The sequence below is a fragment of the Ochotona princeps genome, chromosome 3, assembly GCF_030435755.1.
Source record: "Ochotona princeps isolate mOchPri1 chromosome 3, mOchPri1.hap1, whole genome shotgun sequence".
Classification (NCBI taxonomy): Eukaryota; Metazoa; Chordata; class Mammalia; order Lagomorpha; family Ochotonidae; genus Ochotona; species Ochotona princeps.
The window spans coordinates 100,687,212-100,707,280 of NC_080834.1; the positions used below are offsets into that span (position 1 = coordinate 100,687,212).

The following is a 20,069-nucleotide window of genomic DNA, read 5'->3' on the forward strand; positions in this document are numbered from 1 at the left end:
TGACCATCAGTCAGGGTCCACGTGTGTTATTATCGGCTCCATGCACCAAGTCCATCGCTGCAGGACAGCGACAGGCCACTGTGCTGGGACCAACTTTAAAATTTTAAGGAAAATCGGGCCCGGCGGTGTGGCCTAGCGGCTAAAGTCCTCGCCTTGAACGCACCGGGATCCCATGTGGGCGCCGGTTCTAATCCCGGCAGCTCCACTTCCCATCCAGCTCCCTGCTTGTGGCCTGGGAAGGCAGTCGAGGATGGCCCAAAGCTTTGGGACCCTGCACCCGCGTGGGAGACCCGGAAGAGGTTCCTGGTTCCCGGCATGGGATCGGCGCATCGGGCCATTGCACTCACTTGGGGAGTGAATCATCAGACGGAAGATCTTCCTCTCTGTCTCTCCTCCTCTGTCTATCTGGCTTTGTAATAAAATGAATAAATCTTTTTAAAAAAATTAAAATTTTAAGGAAAATGAAAGATATGACACTAAAATATAAGATGTGTGTGCAAGGGATTAACAAGTCAGCCCATTTGTCTAGTCAAAAAGTTGGCCAGTATAGTGGCAGACATTTGACACAGTAGGTAAGTTGCCACCTGGATGCCCGCATCTAATATTGGAGTGTCTAGTTCAGATACCAGCTTCTTTCACTTTGCACTCCAGTTTCTCTCTAATGCACTGGAAGGTAGCAAATGATGGCTCAAGTATTTGGATCCATGTCACCGAGGTGAGAGACCCAGACAGGGCTCTGGTCTCTGGCTTTGCTCAGTCCTGGCTGTTGTTGGCATCCGTAAAATCAGCAGATGGAAGATTTCTCTCCTGTCTCCTCCTTCACCCTGTACCCTCCGTGCCTCTGCCCCACCTTTCAAATATATAGATTTGACCATGACAAAATGAAACAAAAAACACAAAAGGCCAATAGAGGTTAAATTGTGGAAGTCCCTGAATGTGCTGTTAAGGATATTCAGAAAGCATTACAATATGGAGAGAATTCTGAGAAAAGGTGTGTAAAAGTGCTACTTGCTAACTTGGCAACAGTGAACAAAATGTCTACACTTGTTACTGTCATCCAAAAGGCCCTGTGTGGGGGACCAGCACTTTGGTGTGGTGGGTTAAGCCCCCTGCCATGTGGACATCCCATAGGAGTCCCACTTCTGATACAGCTTCCTGCTAATGTGCTTGAGAAAGCAGTGGAGGATGGCCCAAATTCTTGAACCCCTGCACCTGTGTGGGAGACCTGAAAGAAGCTTCTGGCTCCTGGTTTTGGACTGGCACAGTTCCAGGCAATAGCAACATTTGAGAAGTGAGGCATGGGATAGAAAATTTGTCTCTCCTTCTCTCACAGTACCTCTTTCAAATAAATAAAAATCAATATTTCTTTTTGTATTTTTAAGGATTTGTTTTTATTGGAAAGGCAGATATTACAGAGAGAAGGAGGAACAGAAAGATCTTCCATCTGCTGGTTTAATCCCTATATGGCCACAACGGCTGGTGCCTAGTTGATCTGAAGCCAAGAGTTTACTCTGAATCTCTCAGATGGTTGCAGGGTCCCAAGGTCATCCTCTACTGCTTTCTCAGGCCACAAGCAGGGAGCTGGAAGGGAAGTGGAGTTGCTGGAACACTAACTGGTATCCATATGGGATGCTGGCACTTGCAAGGTGAAGATTTGGTCACTGAGTCATCATGCCCAGCCCATCTTTATTGTTTTTTTCTCCAAAGATATATCTATTTCTTTGTTTGAAAGGCAGAGTTACAGAGACAGAGTGAGGGACAGCGACAGAGGTGCTCCATATACTGGTTCAAATGGCCCCAATACCTCCAAAGCCAGGAGCTTTTGTTGCATCTTCCGCACTTGTGCAGGCGCCCAAACACTTGGGCCAGTTTCTGCTGCTTTCCTAGGCAATTAGCAGGTAACTGGATCAGAAGTGGATCAGCCAGAATATGAACCAGTGTCATAGGAGATGTGGCATTCCTCACTAGCAAAGTCAGCTCTATAAGTTTTTTGTTTTGTTTTGTTTCATTTTTTAAGTTAAGAGATGAAGGGGCCTGTCAGGGAGGTATTAAACCTATCTCCATTTGAGCTTGACTGTCCCCCAGTTATGCACCCATAGGCTTATTCTTGGCTAAGTCCATTCACTAAATCCAACACCTTACACCTAGCTGCTGGGGTTCTGAGGAGACAGCAGAACTTTGCAGCTAGTCTTGCCCTCAAGGAGCTGATTAGCAAACTCCACCACTTCAAAGGGCCCTTGGTTGGGGAGACGACGTCCTCCGGCGATCCAGTCAGGTCCACCCTCTCTCCCAGACCACCTCCGGGAGTCCTAGGCGGCCCCTGCACTCCAGCTCTCGCCGGGTCCGCTTTGGGGTCTGGCGGGATCCCGCCACCCACTCACCCCACCGCGAGGCCATCCACCCGGGCCCGAGGCTCCCAGCGTCGCTGCGCGGCCCGCCGGGGCCGGCCATCTGTTGCAAGGCCCGCGCCGCTCGGCAGCGGCCAAGGGCGGGGCCGGGGGAGGGGAGCGGGCCGAGCCGCCGCGCTGAGCCGGGCGGGCTGCGGCCACCGGAAGAGTCGCGGTCGCCAGCCCCGCGCCGGGGAGTGCAGGGCGGAAGCGGCGGCCGCGGCCGCGGCGGGCGGCGCTGGGACCCGGGAGCGCCGGGAGAACAAGGGAGCTGGCGCCGCGGCCGGCCGCTGAGCTGGGCTGAACCGCTGGGCCGCGCCGAGCGCGAGCGCCGCCGCCGACGGAGAGGCCCGGCCCGGCCGCCCGAGCAGGCAGCGCGCGGGCCGCCGGGCCCGAGCCGGGGCCATGGGCGAGACCAAGATCATCTACCACCTGGATGGGCAGGAAACACCGTACCTGGTGAAGCTGCCCCTGCCCGCCGAGCGCGTCACCTTGGCGGACTTTAAGGGCGTCCTGCAGCGGCCCAGCTATAAGTTCTTCTTCAAGTCTATGGACGACGATTTCGGGTGAGCGCGGCCTCCGCCCTGCCTCCGGGCGCGGTGGGGGGCTGGCCACAACTCCCTGGCCTTCTCGGGGCCACCCTGGCCCCTAGCCCTGCGCTCCCCCTCCCCCAGCCGCAGCTTTTGCCGAGGCCGGGATTCTGGCCCCTCCAGGGACTCCCCGTTCTTCTCTCGAGGGTGGAGGGTGGAATCTGGGCCTCCTAGTTTGGGGGCTAGGGGAGCGTCCAACTCCCCAGACCGTCAAGTCCCCCCGCTCCCCGCCCCAAACCTCCTCAGAGACCACACGGAGGGACACACCCCCCCTCCACCCGATCCCCCCTTCAGTGTTCTCCAGTAGACTTGGGGGCGTTGGGCCTTCCTTCGCCTTCCCCATATTTAGATCTCCAGCATCTGAGGGCCCGTCCGCGGAACTTTGAACTGGGGGAGGGGGCGTTGGGGGATGCTCCGGTGGCGCCAGGCCGGTGCAGACCTGGTGTTTATTTAGCCGTCTCCCCTCCGGCCCCTGAAGGCTGCTTGGAGATTGTCTAGGGGGAACGGGTGCCCGAACCTGGGGGAGCAGCCTTCCCCTAATCCAGGTGCTGACCCCTACCAGCTGGGGCCTTTCTCCTGGAGTTGGGGCCAAGGCCGATCCTGGGACCAGGGGGCTGGGGAAGGGCCTGGAAGAGCTCTGGGTGTTTGTCCTCTCCCCAGTGGGGTCTCTCCTTCGGCTGCAGGGGCTCTGGGACCCACAGAGTTTGCATGTAACGACTTCCCCTTTAAGAGGGGATGGAATGTTGGAGGAAGGTTCTTAGCAGCTGGCTTGGGAGGGAGAGCCTGGCTGATCCTCTCTCTCTCTCTCTCTCTCTCTCTCTCTCTCTTTCTCACACACACACACACACACACACACACACACACACCCTCCCAGCTCCCTGGGGACTGGGGGAGGGGAGGCCCCCACACTAACTGGCTGCCTTCCCAGGACCCTGGCCCTCAGGAGCCCCATGAAGCAAGCCCCTTCTGTGTCCATCTGGCCTGTTTGGCTGTGGCCTTCTGCCCTGGAACTCGGGGTGTGGGAAGGCCCCAGAAGCCCGTGTGTGTCAGTGTGTAGTTCCGTGGGAATGTGGGTGTCGGTGTGGTTGCTACACCTCCCCTGGGGTTGGCTGGAGGGCTGCTAGTGTGATGATGACTGCCTGGACACTCCAGCTGAGAAGATTCTTGAAGAATGAATTAATCTTGAAGGAGTAGGGGCCTTGACTTGGTAACAGAAGGGACCAGGATGCAACCTGGGTGGGGAGGCAGATGGTGTGTGTGGACAGAAATGAGATTGGGAAGAACCAGCCAGAGGATGCTGTTCTGTACCCTCCGCTGGCCAGTGCCCACTAAGCTTACATCTCTTGGGGCTGTCTTCCCTTTTCCCAGGCCTAACTGCAGCCAAGCCCTAGACCCTGCTCACTCTTTCCTTAATAGTTTTCTTTAAATCCACTGTCATTCCACTCTTTTCTGTTTCTTCTTTCTCTCTTTTTAACATTTATTATTATTATATTTATTTATTTTATAATAATTATTATTATTTTGCTTGAAAGGCACTATTACAGAAAGAGAGAGAGGGAAAGACAGATAGATCTTACTTCTGCTGGTTCACCCGCTGCAACAGCGGGGCTGGACCAGACCAAAGCCAGGATCCAGGAACTTCTTCTGGGTCTCCCACATAGGTGCAAGGGTCCAAGGACTGGAGCCATGCTCCAGTGCTTTCCTAGGTGCATCACGAGCGAGCTGGATCAGAAGTAGAGCAGCTGGGACTGGAACCAGCATCCATAGAGTATGCCAGCATTGTGGGTGCTGGCTTAATCTGTGCCACTGTGCTGGCCCCTCCTCTTTATTTTTCTTAGCCTGATCCAACCAATAATATGAAATCACGGGTCTGATTGTCCTCTGTACATTTCCTTCTGAAACACATTAAAAATAGATACTCATCTGAGCAATATTTCTTCTAGTGCTTTAGTCATCTTGCATGCATGAGCTGTGGCTTCGTGAGCTCTCAGAACCTGCCACTGTAGTAGGATTGAGAACAGTGCTACAAATGAAGTGGGCAAGATTGGTTTCCCCTTTATCCCACAGGGATAATTGAGCAAAAGACCTGGTTGGGCTGTTTTATCACAGAGAACTAATAGCTGAGGAGTTATTATATATAGGTTTTATCTATTTATATCTGTTATATATATATTTTTTCATCTATTTGGTAAACTTTTTGTGATGCTTCCAATGTGCCAAGCATTGACCTAATGCTGTTCAAATCTTCATTCACTGAATCCTCATAACAGCCCTGTGAAATAGGCCATATATCCCCAGTCTGTAAATGAGGAAAGGAGAATGCAGAAGGTTCAGAGCTCAAGGAACTTGCTCAAGGTCACACAGCAAGTAAATAGCATGTCTTGATTCACCATCAGAAATTTTCCTCCAAAATCTAAAGCCTTACTCACACAATTCCAAAATTATATATTTGAAAGCCGTTGTTAATAGAGAAGGAGAGACAGAGGAGAAATCTTCCATCAGCTGGTATGATTTCCCTATGGTGCTAGGCCTGGCTGAATCCAGGAGCTTTACCCTGTCTCGCAAGTGGGTGGCAGGGGCCCAAACACTTGGGACATCCTCTACTGCTCTTCTAAGCACATAAATAGGGAGTTAGATCAGAAGTGGGACAACCGGGACTCAAACCGTTGCCCATATGGTGCCACTTTGCCGCCCCCACACTCCCAAATGAGAATATTGTCCCTGTGATAGAGATGTGTCCTCTGGGAGAGAGATGTAGAGGCCCTTGGGCTGCCATTCATCCTGGTTCCAGGCCAGTGACTCTTGCTGGTAGAAGGGAAAGTAAGTCAGAGGAGGAGGGTTGCTCTCTCTCCATACCAGCTCACCCCTGAGGTTCTGGGTGTTAGTCCTGAGGAGGCCCAGGTGCCATCTGGTCTCTATAAGTATTTTCAAGCTCAGAGTAATCCCAGCCCTCCTAAACTATTTGAGAAGTGGAAGAAGGACAAACATTTCAGCACTGAGGAGATAGCTGATGGATAGAAGGGCTAGGTACCCGTTGCTAGACTTGAGCTGGGGAAATGCATCAAGAGGGCAGATGAACTCACTTTTTTAAAAAAAAAATATCATTTTATGACACAGTTCCATAGGCTCTGGGATTCCCCCAGCCCCTCCCCAAGCCCTCCTCCTGTATTGAATTCCTCCATATTGTTACAATAGTACAGATCATATCCAGTCATGATTCCTTCATTGTGGGTATGGACCATATGGAGAGTCCAGCGTCTTATTGTCCAGATAAATTCAACAGTTTCATTGGGAGACCATCCTTGGTCTGAAAGTAGAGCTGGTAGAATATCATCTCCTCCAATGAGATGACACTACACAACTTCAACAACAGGAAGAAACATCAAAATTAACAACATCATAGAGTTAATTAACATGGTATAGAGTGACCAATATGTTAGAAAATGCAAGTTCTTTTTTTTTAAAGATTTATTATAAAGTCAGATATACTGAGAGGAGGAGAGACGGAGAGGAAGATCTTCTGTCCGATGATTCACTCCCCAAGTGAGTGCAATGGCTGGTGCTGCGCCAATCCGATGCCAGGAACCAGGAACCTCTTCCAGGTCTCCCTCATGGGTGCAGGGTCCCAAGGCATTGGGCCGTCCTCGACTGCCTTCCCAGGCCATACGCAGGAAGCTGGATGGGAAGTGGAGCTGCCGGGATTAGAACTGGTGCCCATATGGGATCCCGGTGCGTTCAAGGCAAGGACCCCAGCCATTAAACCATGCCTCTGGGCCCGAAAATGCAAGTTCTTAACCACATCCTGTAACTACTTCTTTGGCATCTCAATTTTAGTATATACACAACCAGCTACTATAAACCTTTTTTTTTTTCCTTCCAAGCTAACATGTTTTTGAGTTTAACCTAAATCAGAGTGGCACAAAAACAGTGGAAGGATCAATATGAACATCCATCATATATATAACAGTTGAGTACAAACTTAACATCAAAGTTTTTATGCAGTTACATCTTGTTCAGCATTAACAGTCATAAATTGATAAAGTTTTTTGGGGGGGAGAAAGTTAAGCCACAATTTAAACTATGCAGTATATAGTGATTAAGCATGGTTTTACAGAACTTTACATTTTAACAAATGAAGAATAGAAAAGTTTTAGGCAGATGAACAGGGAAATCCCCAACAACCCAATGAGTAAGGAAGAATTTAACTCTAGGGCCCAGCGGCGTGGCCTAGTGGCTAAAGTCCTCACCTTGAACGCCCTGGGATCCCATATGGGCACAGGTTCTAGTCCCGGCAGCTCCACTTCCCATCCAGCTCCCTGCTTGTGGCCTGGGAAAGCAGTCGAGGATGGCCCAAAGCCTTGGGACCCTGCACCCGTGTGGGAGACCTGGAAGAGGTTCCTGGTTCCCGGCTTCGGATCGGCGCAGCACGGCTGTTGCGCTCACTTGGGGAGTGAATCATCAGACGGAAGATCTTCCTCTCTCTCTCTCCTCCTCTCTGTATATCTGACTTTGCAATAAAATAAATAAATCTTTAAAAAAAAAAAAAGAATTTAACTCTACATCTTACCTAGTAAAGTCCAGGAGAAGCAAATAGGGAGCCTGACCAGTAAGTACAGGCTGGAGCTCACTTTTTGTTGCTTCCCACTCTGTGTCACACACAGGCCCATCTCTGGGCCTTCTAAATCGGTGCGCCTACCTTGCCTTCTCAGCTCCGTGTTCTCCCATCCTCCAGGGTGAGCTTTCTTTGAGAACATCATGGTACCTTATCCTCTTTCTCTCCATATTCCTAGCCAGTGCCCGGCCAGGACCTGACCCTGGAGGGTAATGCTCGGCAGATGTCTCTTCTCTGCACACATCTGCTGCTTCTCCAGCTCTGCCTGCTTCCCACTTACCATGCATTTACATGAACTGTCTGCTGGAAGGCAAGGCAACTCCTCTCAGAACAAGGCAGATTCCAGGCCTTATGTACACAGGTGCTACGTACACATGCGCTCAAGTACATTGGGCTCTCAGCACCCCCACTTTTTAGCTGGATGAACAATGAATGTTGAACAGATATTTGGTCCCTGCCCTTAAAAACTTATACCTAGTTAGAAAGAAGTTGTAGATTCCGGTAAAAATTGACCTAGCAGTGAAGCTGCCTTTTGGGATGCCTGGGTTTAAGTCAGCTCCAGCTCCCAAGTTCAGCTTCTTACTAATGCAGTCTCTGGAAGGCCACAAGTGATGACTCTAGCAGTTGATCCCTGCCACCCACATGACAGACCTGAAGATGGAATTTCTAGCTCCCAGCATTAGCCTAGTCTAGTCCTAGCCATTGTGCACATTGTGGGGGATGAACTACTGGATGGGAGCATAGCCAACTTACTCTCCCTACCCCACCCCCACCAAACCCATCTCTGTCTTGCAAGTAAAAAAAATAAATAATGACTATTGACCAAGTTTTTATTGCATGTCTAGACAGTGTAGGCCATAGCAAGAATTTAAAAATCTCATTTGCCCTGATGAGACAAAGATGGGAAAGATAATAAGTGGTAGAATTGCGATCTGAACCCCCATTTGTCATACTGTGCTTGGATGGTGAGGAGAGAGAGAGAGAGAGTGAGAGAGAGAGAGAGAGAGAGAGTGTGTGTGTGTGTGTGTGTGTGTGTGTATATGTGTGATGCGTGCTGTGGAAGCCTGAGCCATTTGGCTCTGTAGTGGTGGAGGAGGGCCTGGCTGAGGTCCCCCATGGCTGCTAAAAATCAGCTGATGGTTGTGAGTCAGCAGAGTCTGGGCGACCTGTCAGTGACCCCCAGAAGAGAGAAAACATCTGTGATGCTGTGGGGCCTGCTAAGGGAGGGAGTGGGGACTGTGTAGACAGATTCCCACCATGGGGCTACCACTCCCTGCAAGGCAGGCCATAGAGAACACGCTGTGCACCCCCTCCCCACCCCTCTTCCTTTGAGCCCCAGCTCGATGCAGGGCTGCAAGCTTGGGGTACCCCGTGGGCAGTCTGGCGGTGAGTCTGAGCTACTTCTGTCCCTTCTTTCCAGTCTCCTCTGTCTCTGGACTTTGACCTGGAGCAGGATGATTTGGGCTGCTTTTTTTAGGGTCACTGTAGGGTTGGAAATGGTAGGGGATCCAGAGCTGAATGGGAGGGAGATGGGCAAGTTCGGCTGGCAAACTTGGCTGTGAGTCCAAGAATGTAAGCATCACAAGGAACCAAATGTGTTCCCAGCACTGGGCAGAAGCTGCTTGAAGAATAAGGGGAGACAGGGCCAATGTCTTTCATTGCTGTCATCCCTCTTTGCCATGAACTCTAGGCATGTTTCATTGTCAGCTCTGCTCTCAGCTTCCTGGCCCTGTACTCCTGGGTGTTTGACAATCTGATGTCCTTACCTTTTCTGTTCCCTTCCCTGACTCCACCCCAAGTCCATGTCTGACTGCCTCACCACATTCTCCAAGCCAGACTACATGGCCGTAACCACATCCACATCCCTCAGGCCCCACGTCACTGCCTTTCACCACCCACCCTCCACAGAGACCCACATTAGCTCTGCCTTCATACAGGAAAGACTGAAATACAATGCAAAAAGTTTGGGTTTAGGAGTTCAACAAGCCTAGGATGAATTCAGACTCTGTGGCCTTGGCCAGGTTGCTGAATGTTGCTCAGTATCCTTTTTCAGAAAACGAAGGTTGTATTGTCTACCTAATGAGGCTGCCATGAAGGCTATATTCTAACTGTAGAAACACTTAAGGAGGATAAGCTAGTGAAAATAGGTAAGATTATATAGACTTTAAGGCAGTCTGGCCAGGATTCAAGTTCTAGCTCCTCACTTACTTAGGTGGTATGAGTTTAGGTGAATTACCAAATTTACCAAACCTAGCTTTCCCCATGTTGTACCTACTTTATAGTGGCATCCTGGCATTAAGTGAGATCACTTATAACTCTTCAGTTGTCTTAAGGGCATCTGGTCCTTACTAGTTTCCTAAAATTCCAAGCCCACACCTCCCAGAACAATGTCAGGATTCCTAGGTGAGAAGAGAAGGACAGTGGTGATTATGTGCTTTCTGCCTACTTTGGGGTCAGAAGGAAAGAGGAGGGCCATGTGGGAGTTGGACACAGCACTGATATTCTCAGGGGTGGCCTGGGGCAGCCATGAGCCTTTTGTAAGTGGCAGTCACCTGACGGAGAAGCTGCCCCAGAAGGCAGCTGGTCCCTGTGGGGCTGGCATCTTCCAGGTGGTGACAGAAAGCTGCCCTGGGGTGACCCCTTGCTGTGCCCATCTGAACAGGCTTGTGCTGTTGCTCGAATTCCTGGCTCAGGGTTCAGGACCCTCTGAAAGCTGGGGTTGTGAGGACCCTCCGTTTTGATGCTAGAATGTTCTCTCTGACATCCCCATTTTCCTGCAGGGTGGTGAAGGAAGAGATCTCAGACGACAATGCCAAGCTACCCTGTTTCAATGGCCGCGTGGTGTCCTGGGTGAGGAGTGTTGCATCCACCTGCATCCCTGTGCAGGGCCACAGGGAGAGGAGGCATTATTGCACTTGTAGCTAGTGGTAGCTGCTTTAATATTACCATCTCCTCTAGTGTGTGTGTTGTTGTTGTTGTTTTAAGATTTATTTGTCTTTATTGTAAAGTCAGATATATATAGAGGAGGAGACACAGAGAGGAAGATCTTCCATCCACTGATTCACTCCCTAAGTGGCCACAATGGCCAGAACTGAGCTGTATTGAGGCCAAAAGCCAGGAGCCTCTGCCGGGTCTCCCACACAGGTACAGGGTCCCTGCACCTGTGTGCAGGTGCCCAAGTCTTTGGGCTGTCCTCAACTGCTTTCCCAGGCCAGGAGGAGGGAGCTGGATGGGAAGTAGATCAGCCAGGACATGAACCAGAGCCGATATGGGATCCTGGCAGTTGCATGATGAGGACTTTAGCCATTAGGCTGCCATGCTGGGCCCTCTCCTTTAGTTTCTAATGAAATTATTTTTTACCTCACAATCTTAGCCTCTTCAAGAAGGATGAGAGTGGTAGAAAGCAAGGAAAAAAAAAGATGGGAGCAGAATGGGAACAAAAATGTCTTCTGGGCCCATTAGGCCAGCTGCTGTCACCTGCTGATCCCTGCCTTGGACCAATATACCCACTCTGCTTCACCAACCCATACCTCCCAGCCCCCCTGCCTCCCCATCACCCCCCAGGGCAGGGGACTATCCTCATGTAGCTCTATTCCTTTTCCCTTAGTGTCTGACTTTGTTCCCCGTCCTTCAAGTCCTTCATGCCCTATCTGAAGCCCCTTGTTCCTGTTACTCTGTAACATAGTTCCCCTCATTTTCTCCCCATCAGCTGGTGTCAGCTGAGGGCTCACACCCAGAACCAGCCCCCTTCTGTGCTGACAACCCAGCAGAACTGCCACCACCTATGGAGCGCACCGGAGGCATCGGGGACTCGCGACCTCCATCCTTCCAGTGAGTATGACTTGAGGGAGGGCGGGGAGGGCTGTGGGCGAGGGTGGCTGCCTTAGCTCAACCCAGGATTGGGGCAGGAAGCCCTCAGCCCACCCAGCCCCTGCCCAGGCCTCTCTTTCCCACAGCCCTCATGCAGGTGGGGGCAGCCAGGAGAACCTGGACAATGACACCGAGACGGACTCTTTGGTGTCCGCCCAGCGGGAACGGCCACGCCGGAGGGATGGCCCAGAGCATGGTGTGTGTCTTTCTGGAGCAGGAACATGCTCCCTGCCCCCTCGCCCCACTTTCCGGCCCTCTCTTTTCACTCTTGTGCTACCTTGGGCGCTGTGTGAGCCCAGCTGCTTCATCTCCTGCAGCAGCCCGGCTGAATGGAACTGCCAAGGGGGAGCGGCGGCGGGAGGCCGGGGGTTATGATAGCTCCTCTACCCTCATGAGCAGCGAGTTGGAGACCACCAGCTTCTTTGACTCAGATGAGGATGATTCCACTAGCAGGTGGGGCTTTGGTCCCCTGGGAACCTTGGGCAGGGAACCCTGAGGATACTTGGTCACCAGGGTGGGACATGGGCTTTGTGTCGGAGGGCTAGGCCCTGCAGTGCCTCATGTGGGGCAGGGCTGGGAGCCTGGTGGGGAACGGCTGTGGGCCCCCCAGGTTCAGCAGCTCCACAGAGCAGAGCAGTGCCTCGCGCCTAATGAGAAGACACAAGCGCCGACGGCGGAAGCAGAAGGTCTCCCGGATTGAGCGGGTAGGCAGCATGGGGTGGGGTGGCTGGGGTTGGGGGCAAGCAAGGCTGGGGCTTCTTCAGCAACCTAGCCCTGAGTCTCTATGGCTCCAACCCTTGGGGCTGTGGGGCTGAGGGCTAGCCTTGGGAGGAGGTCCCGCGGCCCCGTACTCAAGGCCTCTGTTTCTTCTAGTCTTCCTCCTTCAGCAGCATCACTGATTCCACCATGTCGCTGAACATCATCACTGTCACCCTCAACATGGGTGAGTGTGGGATCAGCCTGCTCTAGCACCTGACACCTGCCAGACCCCAGGCACACTCGAGCACCTATGGGGACAGAACATGATCCCTGCATTCCCTGAACTTTATTTCATCACCATCCACTGATGCCTGAACTGATCTTTTCAGCATCTGTAATTTTGGCTGTCTTGGAGATGAGCTCGGGCAGCTTGTGGGTGGAGCAAATGGCATCAAGGAGGGCTTACTGGAGGAAGAGGCTTCCTGGAACCCTTCCCCTTCCAACTTTCAGCTTCTGCCTCCTTGCTGTGTAGTCTCTGTCTGCTGTCTGGGTACTGACTTTAGGAGATAACTGGATGCAGTAAAAACAGCCCAACTTTGGAATGTAGTGCTGAGTTTGCATTCTGGCTTTGTCACTTAGTGCCTTAGGAAGTTATTCCAATTCTGTGAATGCCAGTTGCCTGCTCTGTGAGCTGGGCTCCTCACAGCTGGGGAGGTGGAGTGAGCATGCGTGTTAAACATGCTGAACACAGGGCCTGAGTCAGGTTCTCTGAATATCAGTGCTTGCACCTTTTCATCCTTTCCTAATAAGGGGTTGATGATTGGGCTAGGAACCGTGTTTCTCTCTCAAGCTCTTCAATTGCTCCCTGTAGAAAAGTACAACTTCCTGGGCATTTCCATTGTGGGCCAAAGCAATGAACGTGGCGATGGAGGCATCTACATTGGCTCCATCATGAAGGGCGGAGCCGTGGCTGCTGATGGACGCATTGAGCCTGGAGATATGCTGTTACAGGTACCATCAGCCTTCTGGAGTGGCTGTAAGAGTAGGGGGCAGGAAGTTCAGTAAAAATTATGCTTAAACAAAATAAACTGATAATACTAAAATTAAAATAGACACGAGACAGCTGAATAGTGTACTATAGCCAGTTTAAGGTAGATAAAAGCCAGTTGTATACAAACTAAAATTGAAATGTTAATGAAGTAGTCACAGGATGTGGTTAAGAACCTGCATTTTCTAACATATGTCACTCAATACAATGTCAATTAACCCCATAATGTTGGAAACTGTTGTTGATGTTATGTTATGGCTTTTAATTGGTCAGAACGATATTCTATCAGCTATGCCTTTAGACCAGAGTTGGTCTCTCCAAGATGCTGGACTCTATGCATGGCACATGCTTGCAATGAAAGAAACAAGATTGAATTTGAACTGTAATACTGCAATAAGGTGGAGCAATCCACCATGGGGGGTGGGGATGGGGAGGGGATGGGGGAACATCAGAGCCTATAAAACGATGTTATAAAATGAAATGCAATAAAAAATTTTTAAAAATGCAAAAAAAAAAAAAAGAGTAGGGGGCAGGGCGCTGTACCTGCCCTTTGTACCCTTCTGCTCAGTGAGAGGAGGACCCTCTGACCCACCCAGCTGAGTCCCCCAGCCCCCACCCCCTAGCACAGCTTCTTGGCCCACTTTGCTGGTCCTTTTCCCAGGTAAATGAGATCAACTTTGAGAACATGAGTAATGACGATGCAGTCCGGGTGCTGCGGGAGATTGTGCACAAACCAGGGTATGGCTCGAGATGGCATTGGGGAGGATGGGGAGGCATTTCCAGCTGTTGAAATGGGTTCAGTGGCTTCCACACAACCTGCCCTCAGTAGGACCACCTTGTTTTCAGACCTATCACCCTGACCGTAGCCAAGTGCTGGGACCCAAGTCCACGTGGTTGCTTCACGTTGCCCAGGAGTAAGTGCAGGGGGGACTTAATCCCACAGGTGGTTGTTGACCTGTCTGAGGCCTGTCTCTCCTCTCTTCCCTATAGTCCTAACCCCCTGAAACCTACCATGTTGGGCTTGGCAGGGTGGGCAGGCCATGACTCCTCATCCTCCCTGCAGGCGAACCCATCCGGCCCATTGACCCTGCAGCCTGGGTCTCCCACACTGCAGCCATGACCGGCACCTTCCCCGCCTACGGCATGAGCCCCTCCCTGAGCACCATCACCTCCACCAGCTCCTCCATCACCAGCTCTATCCCTGACACAGAGCGTGAGTGCCCAGCCCTGTGCCCTGAGCCAGCAGACTGGGCTAGGTGGGAGGGACTGGTAAGGGTCACTGGGTATCTCTTGCCTGAGCACTGGAGAGGGTCAGAGAGGGGGACTCACCTCATGTTGCAGCTTCCCCAGGGAGCACTCCAGCCCTCACTGAACACGTCTGCTTCTGAACCCGAACTGAGCATCCTGGGGACCTCAGTTTCCTTTTGTAAAATGGGACTCACAATGCATGCCTCATCCCAGGTTCCTATGGGGTTACTGAAGGGACGTATGTGAAGCCCCATCACACTGTGTGCGTAAGGAAGCACTCGGTGTGCCTTGCTGATGATCATAGTGTGCGTTATACACTGTGCTAAGCCTCACATGGACGTTATTTAGTCCTTCAACCATCCTTGTGAAGGAAATATTGAAATCCCCATTCTTTACAGAAGGGGAAACTGAGTGTCCAAGAAATCAGTCATTTGCCCCCCAGTGGTCCCATAACTATCAGATGGTAGGGCTGGCATGCCAAGTCCTATCTGCCTAACCCTGAAGTTCCCTTCTGCCTTCCTGAACAGGCCTAGATGACTTCCACCTGTCCATCCACAGTGACATGGCTGCCATCGTAAAAGCTATGGCCTCTCCTGAGTCAGGGTTGGAGGTCCGTGACCGCATGTGGCTCAAGATTACCATCCCCAATGCTTTTATCGGTGAGAAAGTCCTGTGGTTGGAGGAAGGATGAGGGTGAGAAGCTAGGGGCAGGGAAGGCCCAGGGCCCAAATCTGGTAGGCCTCCCAGTGACCAACATCCACGTCTCCAGGCTCAGATGTGGTAGACTGGCTGTACCACAACGTGGAAGGCTTCACTGACCGGCGGGAGGCCCGCAAGTACGCCAGCAACCTGCTGAAAGCCGGTTTCATTCGCCACACTGTCAACAAGATCACCTTCTCTGAGCAGTGCTACTATATCTTCGGAGACCTCTGTGGCAGTATGTGCCTCCCACTTGCCTTGTTTTCCTGGTGGGGAGTGGGGAAGTACCCAGGGATATGTCAGCAGACTCTGGGGATCTGGATAGAGTGAGGAGGGGAACAGAGCTGGGGATCCAGCTCCAGGCCTAAGAGGTCCAGGCCAGGCCCAGCCCTACCTCTCCCTCCTCACATTCCTTATGTGCCTGCTTAGCTTGGCTGGCCACTGAACTGGTTACTTCTAAAGCAGCATCTGTCTCAAGCCTTCCAGGGGCCCCTGCCATTGCTGTCCAGTTGCTATTTCTGTTCCAGAGGAGGGGCCCCTGTTCTCTAGCAGGTGGTCTATTCTGGGTCTCACAACTAGATGCATGGAGCTTTTCTGTGGCCCCGAACCCCCCGGGGTTACCCCAATATGTGCAGCAAGGTTAAGCACAGTTCCTGCCCAAGAAGGCTCTACCAGAGCCCTAAGGATTGCACCCTGGGATGAAACCCAGAGGCTGTCGGAGCTCAGGGAAGGTGTTCTTGATCTTGAGGGAGGACCTTCTTTATGTGGAGGCCCTGAAAGGCTAGTGGCCACTCTGGGCTTTTCTTGGGACTTTTAAATTCTAGGTGATAAAGAGTGCAATATTTCCCCCAATTTTTTTTTTTTTTTTTGAGATTCCTTTATTTAAAGGAATTACAAAAAGAGCGTCCACTTGCTACTTCACTGCCCAAAAGGCTGAAATGGCCAGGCCTACACTAGAAGCTTCATCTGGGTCTTCCACATGGGTGGCAGGCCTGTGCTCATATTGGATGCTGGCATTGTAGGCAGCAGCTTAACCACTGTCCCCTTCTGACTCTTCAGTAATGACTTCATTTAGAAAGGTCAGGTAAACAGCGTTCCCCAGCTCCTGCTCCAGCCACAGTGCAGGCTGCCCTCAGGCTGTCTGTTGTCTGAACCTTTGGACCTACCTCATTTTCCTCATCTGAAGGAAGTGTGAGGCCTTCTTTCTAGGGTAGTGGCAGCATTTTCGGGAGACACCTCAATTATAGGTGTGTAGTACCTCGTGGCCCTGTTCTTTCAGCCTTCCACTTTTCCCAGCCTCATCTCTGGTTAAAGGAAAGAGGAAGTAGTCCACTAAGAGTTTTGTGCCTTCTCCCAACTGGCTATGGAGGCAGGGGCTGTCAGGCTGTTTGGCTGAGAATCTGAAATGGTGGCTGTAGCTCAGTGCCTTTGGAAAGGGTTTCCCCACTCCTCCAAGGCTGAGTTGGAATAGGCAGAGGGGAACAACAAGGGGTGAGCTTCTCTGGCCACCAACTACAACTGCTGCCTTACCCCAACTGGTGCTGGGGGCCTCTCCTGGTAAAGGGGTATAGGGTGTCTGGGGCAGGCCCTGCTTACCCAGCCCTCTTTCCCCAGACATGGCCAACCTATCCCTCCACGACCACGATGGCTCCAGCGGTGCTTCGGATCAGGACACACTGGCCCCCCTGCCACACCCTGGGGCCGCCCCTTGGCCCATGGCTTTCCCTTACCAGTACCCACCACCTCCGCACCCCTATAACCCGCACCCTGGCTTCCCAGAACTGGGCTACAGCTACGGCGGGGGCAGTGCCAGCAGTCAGCACAGTGAAGGTGAGGAGCCGAGGCTACGGTGGGGGGCCCTGTGAGCCCCAGGACTCTTCTCTGGCTCTGAACGTCCCTTGTGCCTACCCTGTCCCCTTGCAGGCAGTCGGAGCAGTGGCTCCAACCGCAGTGGCAGCGATCGGAGGAAGGAAAAGGACCCGAAGGCCGGGGACTCCAAATCGGGCGGCAGCGGCAGCGAGTCAGACCACACGACCCGCAGCAGCCTTCGTGGGGCACGAGAGAGGGCCCCCAGTGAGCGCTCAGGCCCGGCGGCCAGCGAACACAGCCACCGGAGCCACCACTCACTGGCCAGCAGCCTGCGCAGCCACCACACGCACCCGAGCTATGGCCCTCCTGGAGTGCCACCGCTCTATGGGCCTCCCATGCTGATGATGCCTCCACCGCCTGCAGCATTGGGGCCCCCTGGAGCCCCCCCAGGCCGTGACCTTGCTTCGGTGCCCCCTGAACTGACCGCCAGCAGACAGTCCTTCCGCATGGCCATGGGAAACCCCAGTGAGTTCTTCGTGGATGTGATGTGAGCAGGCCCCCCATCCCCCGTTCTGTCCCACCCCATTCCCGAGCCGGTCAGTCCCCCTCATCCGTCCGTCAGTCTTTTTTACTGTGTCTGGTACCTGAAAGGGAAATAAACAAAACTAAACCGAGGCGCACTAACTGCTAGCTAGCTGGCCGAAGTGAGGAGGGCCCCCTTTTCCACCCACTCCTCAGCCCCTAACCTGCCTCCAGCTCCAGCTTGCCCCTTTGCCCACTAACCACTGTGCAGGTTCCTCCTTGTCCCAGGGTCTGGGCTTGCCCGTGCTGTCCTGCTCTACCCCCCATACAGGCCAGGAGCTGACCCTGGGGTGTCCTGTCAGTTTCCACTTAACCATTCATTCAGCTTCACCTTGTTGGCACCCTACCTCCCACTCGCTGCATGTGTGCAGGTCTCTTGAGGGTGTCTCATGATACTGACACCAAAATCCGCTGCCCTCGCCTGCCGTAACTTCCCCTGCCTGCAACCTCAGTCCTGCACCCTGTTGTCTGCAGGAGCCATTTGTGCCATCCCTGCCTGTACCCAACTGGGACCACGCCTGCCCGTGTGCTAGTTCCTCCAGAGCCTAACCCCACTAACCGGCAGGCTCTTCTCACTCATGGGCCTGAAATATTTCTTTTCTCTCTTTTTTTTCCTTCCCCCACTTTTTCCTGGGCCCGGAGCAGCCAAGAATTTCGGGCTCTTTGACTTTCTGTGAGCCCCGAGGGGAGGCCCAGCCTCTGAGGAGACCAGGAGCCCTGCTTCAGCAGCACCTCAGGGCTTCCCAAGGATGTTCAGCCCCCACACCCACACCACATCAGGTTCCTGGGCTTCTGGGGAGGGCCCCAGGCTTGCCCCACACAGGTCAGACTGGCCCCTCTCCAGAGAACACACTGTATCTCTACACACACACACACACACACACACACACGCGCGCACACACACACACACGCGCGCACACACACGCACCTATGCAAGTTTGCTTACACCTCAGGGCTGGTCCCTGCAGAAAGGGCTGGACCCTCTCCCTTACCCTTAGTCATTTCCCAGGTTGTGGGGCTGGTCCCCTGTCTTCCCTCTCCTCTTCCTTTGAACACTTTTAGTCTCTCACACACACACACATGCACACACACACGGCCAGCATCCTGCCACCTGGATAAAGCCTGCAAGCTGAGTCTCAAGCTGAGCTCATCAAAGGACTCCCCACGACTGATAAGCCATTTGTGGGCCCACAAAACACTACATTCATAACACCCCAGAGTACAGCCGCAAGGGCCTAGAGGCCAGCTGTGGTTAGACAGGGGTCTTTGGGGACTTGCAGACAGGTTTTCTTACTTTTTACCTCATTGTCTATACAGATCAGGCCTTCTCTCTTTAAGCCTCTGTGATAAATGCTGGCTCCTTCAAGTTCCATATTTTCAGGGCTGGGGTGTCAAGAGTAAGATGAAATCATTAGCTCTAAGCTTTGGAGCTAACCAAGGTAGGGCTTTTTGGCATTGATTTCTCCAACAAACACTTCCTGGAGTTCTGCTGGGCAAAGGCTGTCTTTGTTGAAGTGTGACTCAGTCTTGCCTGCTCCCTGGGAGTTCTGGGTTTGCTCCCACATTAGACCATGGCTTCCTCTAGCCATTGCCACAGAGCTGTTTGCTCTACTTGCTTCCACTCTTGCTCATGACGTCAGTGTCAATGCTTCCATGACTCCATCCTTTGGTGCACTTCTCTCTGTCTATTACTCCCCAAACGGTGTCCTCCATTCTGACATCTCCAGTTGCTGCTGACATGCTGGGAATTTACCACCTATGTTGCTCCAACTCCAACTTTTCCCCAGTCTCGGCAGAGTATTTTTTATGAAGCCCCTGGACAGTCCCATGGACCTGTCTACATGAACTCAACTCATGCCTCCCTCCTTTCCCACCCGCTCCGCGCCGATCAAATGTGTTCCTCCTGCATTCTAGTGATCACCTGCATCGTGACCTGCATAGGTTCACCGACTAGGAACATTTATAGGCCTAAATTCCCTTTTTTTTTTTTTTCATATCTTACAAGTCATCATACCATATCCACTGCATCCAACAGCCTTTCTGGAATTTGGCTTTTCTTTCCCCTCTGCCTCTACTTTAGTTCACTAGAGTGTGGGATTTGGGCTTGGGTTGTTCTGAGTCTGAATTCTAGCTCTGATCCTTTCCGATTTTGTGATAGGAGAGTTATCTAACCTCTCTGAGCCTTGGCTCCCTCCTATGTAAAATGATAATAATACCTACCTCACAGGGTTGTTGTGAGGATTGAAATTAGAATTGTACGAAAAGTGCCTAGCACAGTGCCTGGCACAGACTAGAGTAGGTGCTCAATAAATGGTAGCTATTATTACAACGATCATCATTACTGTTTATTCCAGCTTGGTAGGAGTATGTTTGCAAGATGAAGCTTTTGCAGAGGTACGCACGAAGGTTTCAATGCTGGTCATTCAAGGGCTTCCGGTCGTGGTCATGATTTGAAGAACACATCTTCATCCTGCTACATTCCGTCTTCTAGCTGAAGACTGCTAGGGACAATAAGTAAGGTTTAC

The 20,069-nt window shown here is 52.1% G+C and overlaps 1 protein-coding gene across 4 annotated transcripts; it reads left to right on the forward strand.

The window, feature by feature from the left end:
• The first annotated feature begins 2,555 nt into the window (after positions 1 to 2,555).
• On the forward strand, positions 2,556 to 18,416 carry DVL3 (dishevelled segment polarity protein 3). 4 transcript variants are annotated; one of them, XM_058662164.1, is made up of 16 exons: positions 2,556 to 2,953; positions 10,370 to 10,439; positions 11,299 to 11,420; positions 11,546 to 11,655; positions 11,780 to 11,912; positions 12,070 to 12,163; positions 12,333 to 12,402; positions 13,030 to 13,169; positions 13,868 to 13,944; positions 14,053 to 14,120; positions 14,270 to 14,419; positions 14,982 to 15,113; positions 15,224 to 15,391; positions 16,768 to 16,983; positions 17,077 to 17,487; positions 18,190 to 18,416. In XM_058662164.1, exons 1-16 carry the CDS (start codon positions 2,793 to 2,795, stop codon positions 18,219 to 18,221), a joined length of 2,154 nt encoding a protein of 717 aa, XP_058518147.1. In that variant the 5' UTR covers positions 2,556 to 2,792; the 3' UTR covers positions 18,222 to 18,416. The 4 variants fall into 4 exon arrangements, with proteins under 4 accessions (XP_058518147.1, XP_036350659.1, XP_004577816.1 ...); XM_004577759.2 differs by having other exon boundaries at positions 2,557 to 2,953; positions 11,777 to 11,912; XM_036494766.2 differs by lacking the exon at positions 18,190 to 18,416 and having other exon boundaries at positions 17,077 to 17,704.
• The last annotated feature ends 1,653 nt before the right edge of the window (positions 18,417 to 20,069 follow it).

Excerpts from the sequence above, each read along its gene's own strand:
- DVL3 (XM_004577759.2), top strand. The coding sequence starts at position 2,793 with ATGGGCGAGACCAAGATCATCTACCACCTGGATGGGCAGGAAACACCG. Across the intron at positions 13,945-14,052 it reads GAGATTGTGCACAAACCAGG|ACCTATCACCCTGACCGTAG; the intron begins GTATGGCTCGAG and ends CCTTGTTTTCAG. Across the intron at positions 15,392-16,767 it reads CTTCGGAGACCTCTGTGGCA|ACATGGCCAACCTATCCCTC; the intron begins GTATGTGCCTCC and ends CTCTTTCCCCAG.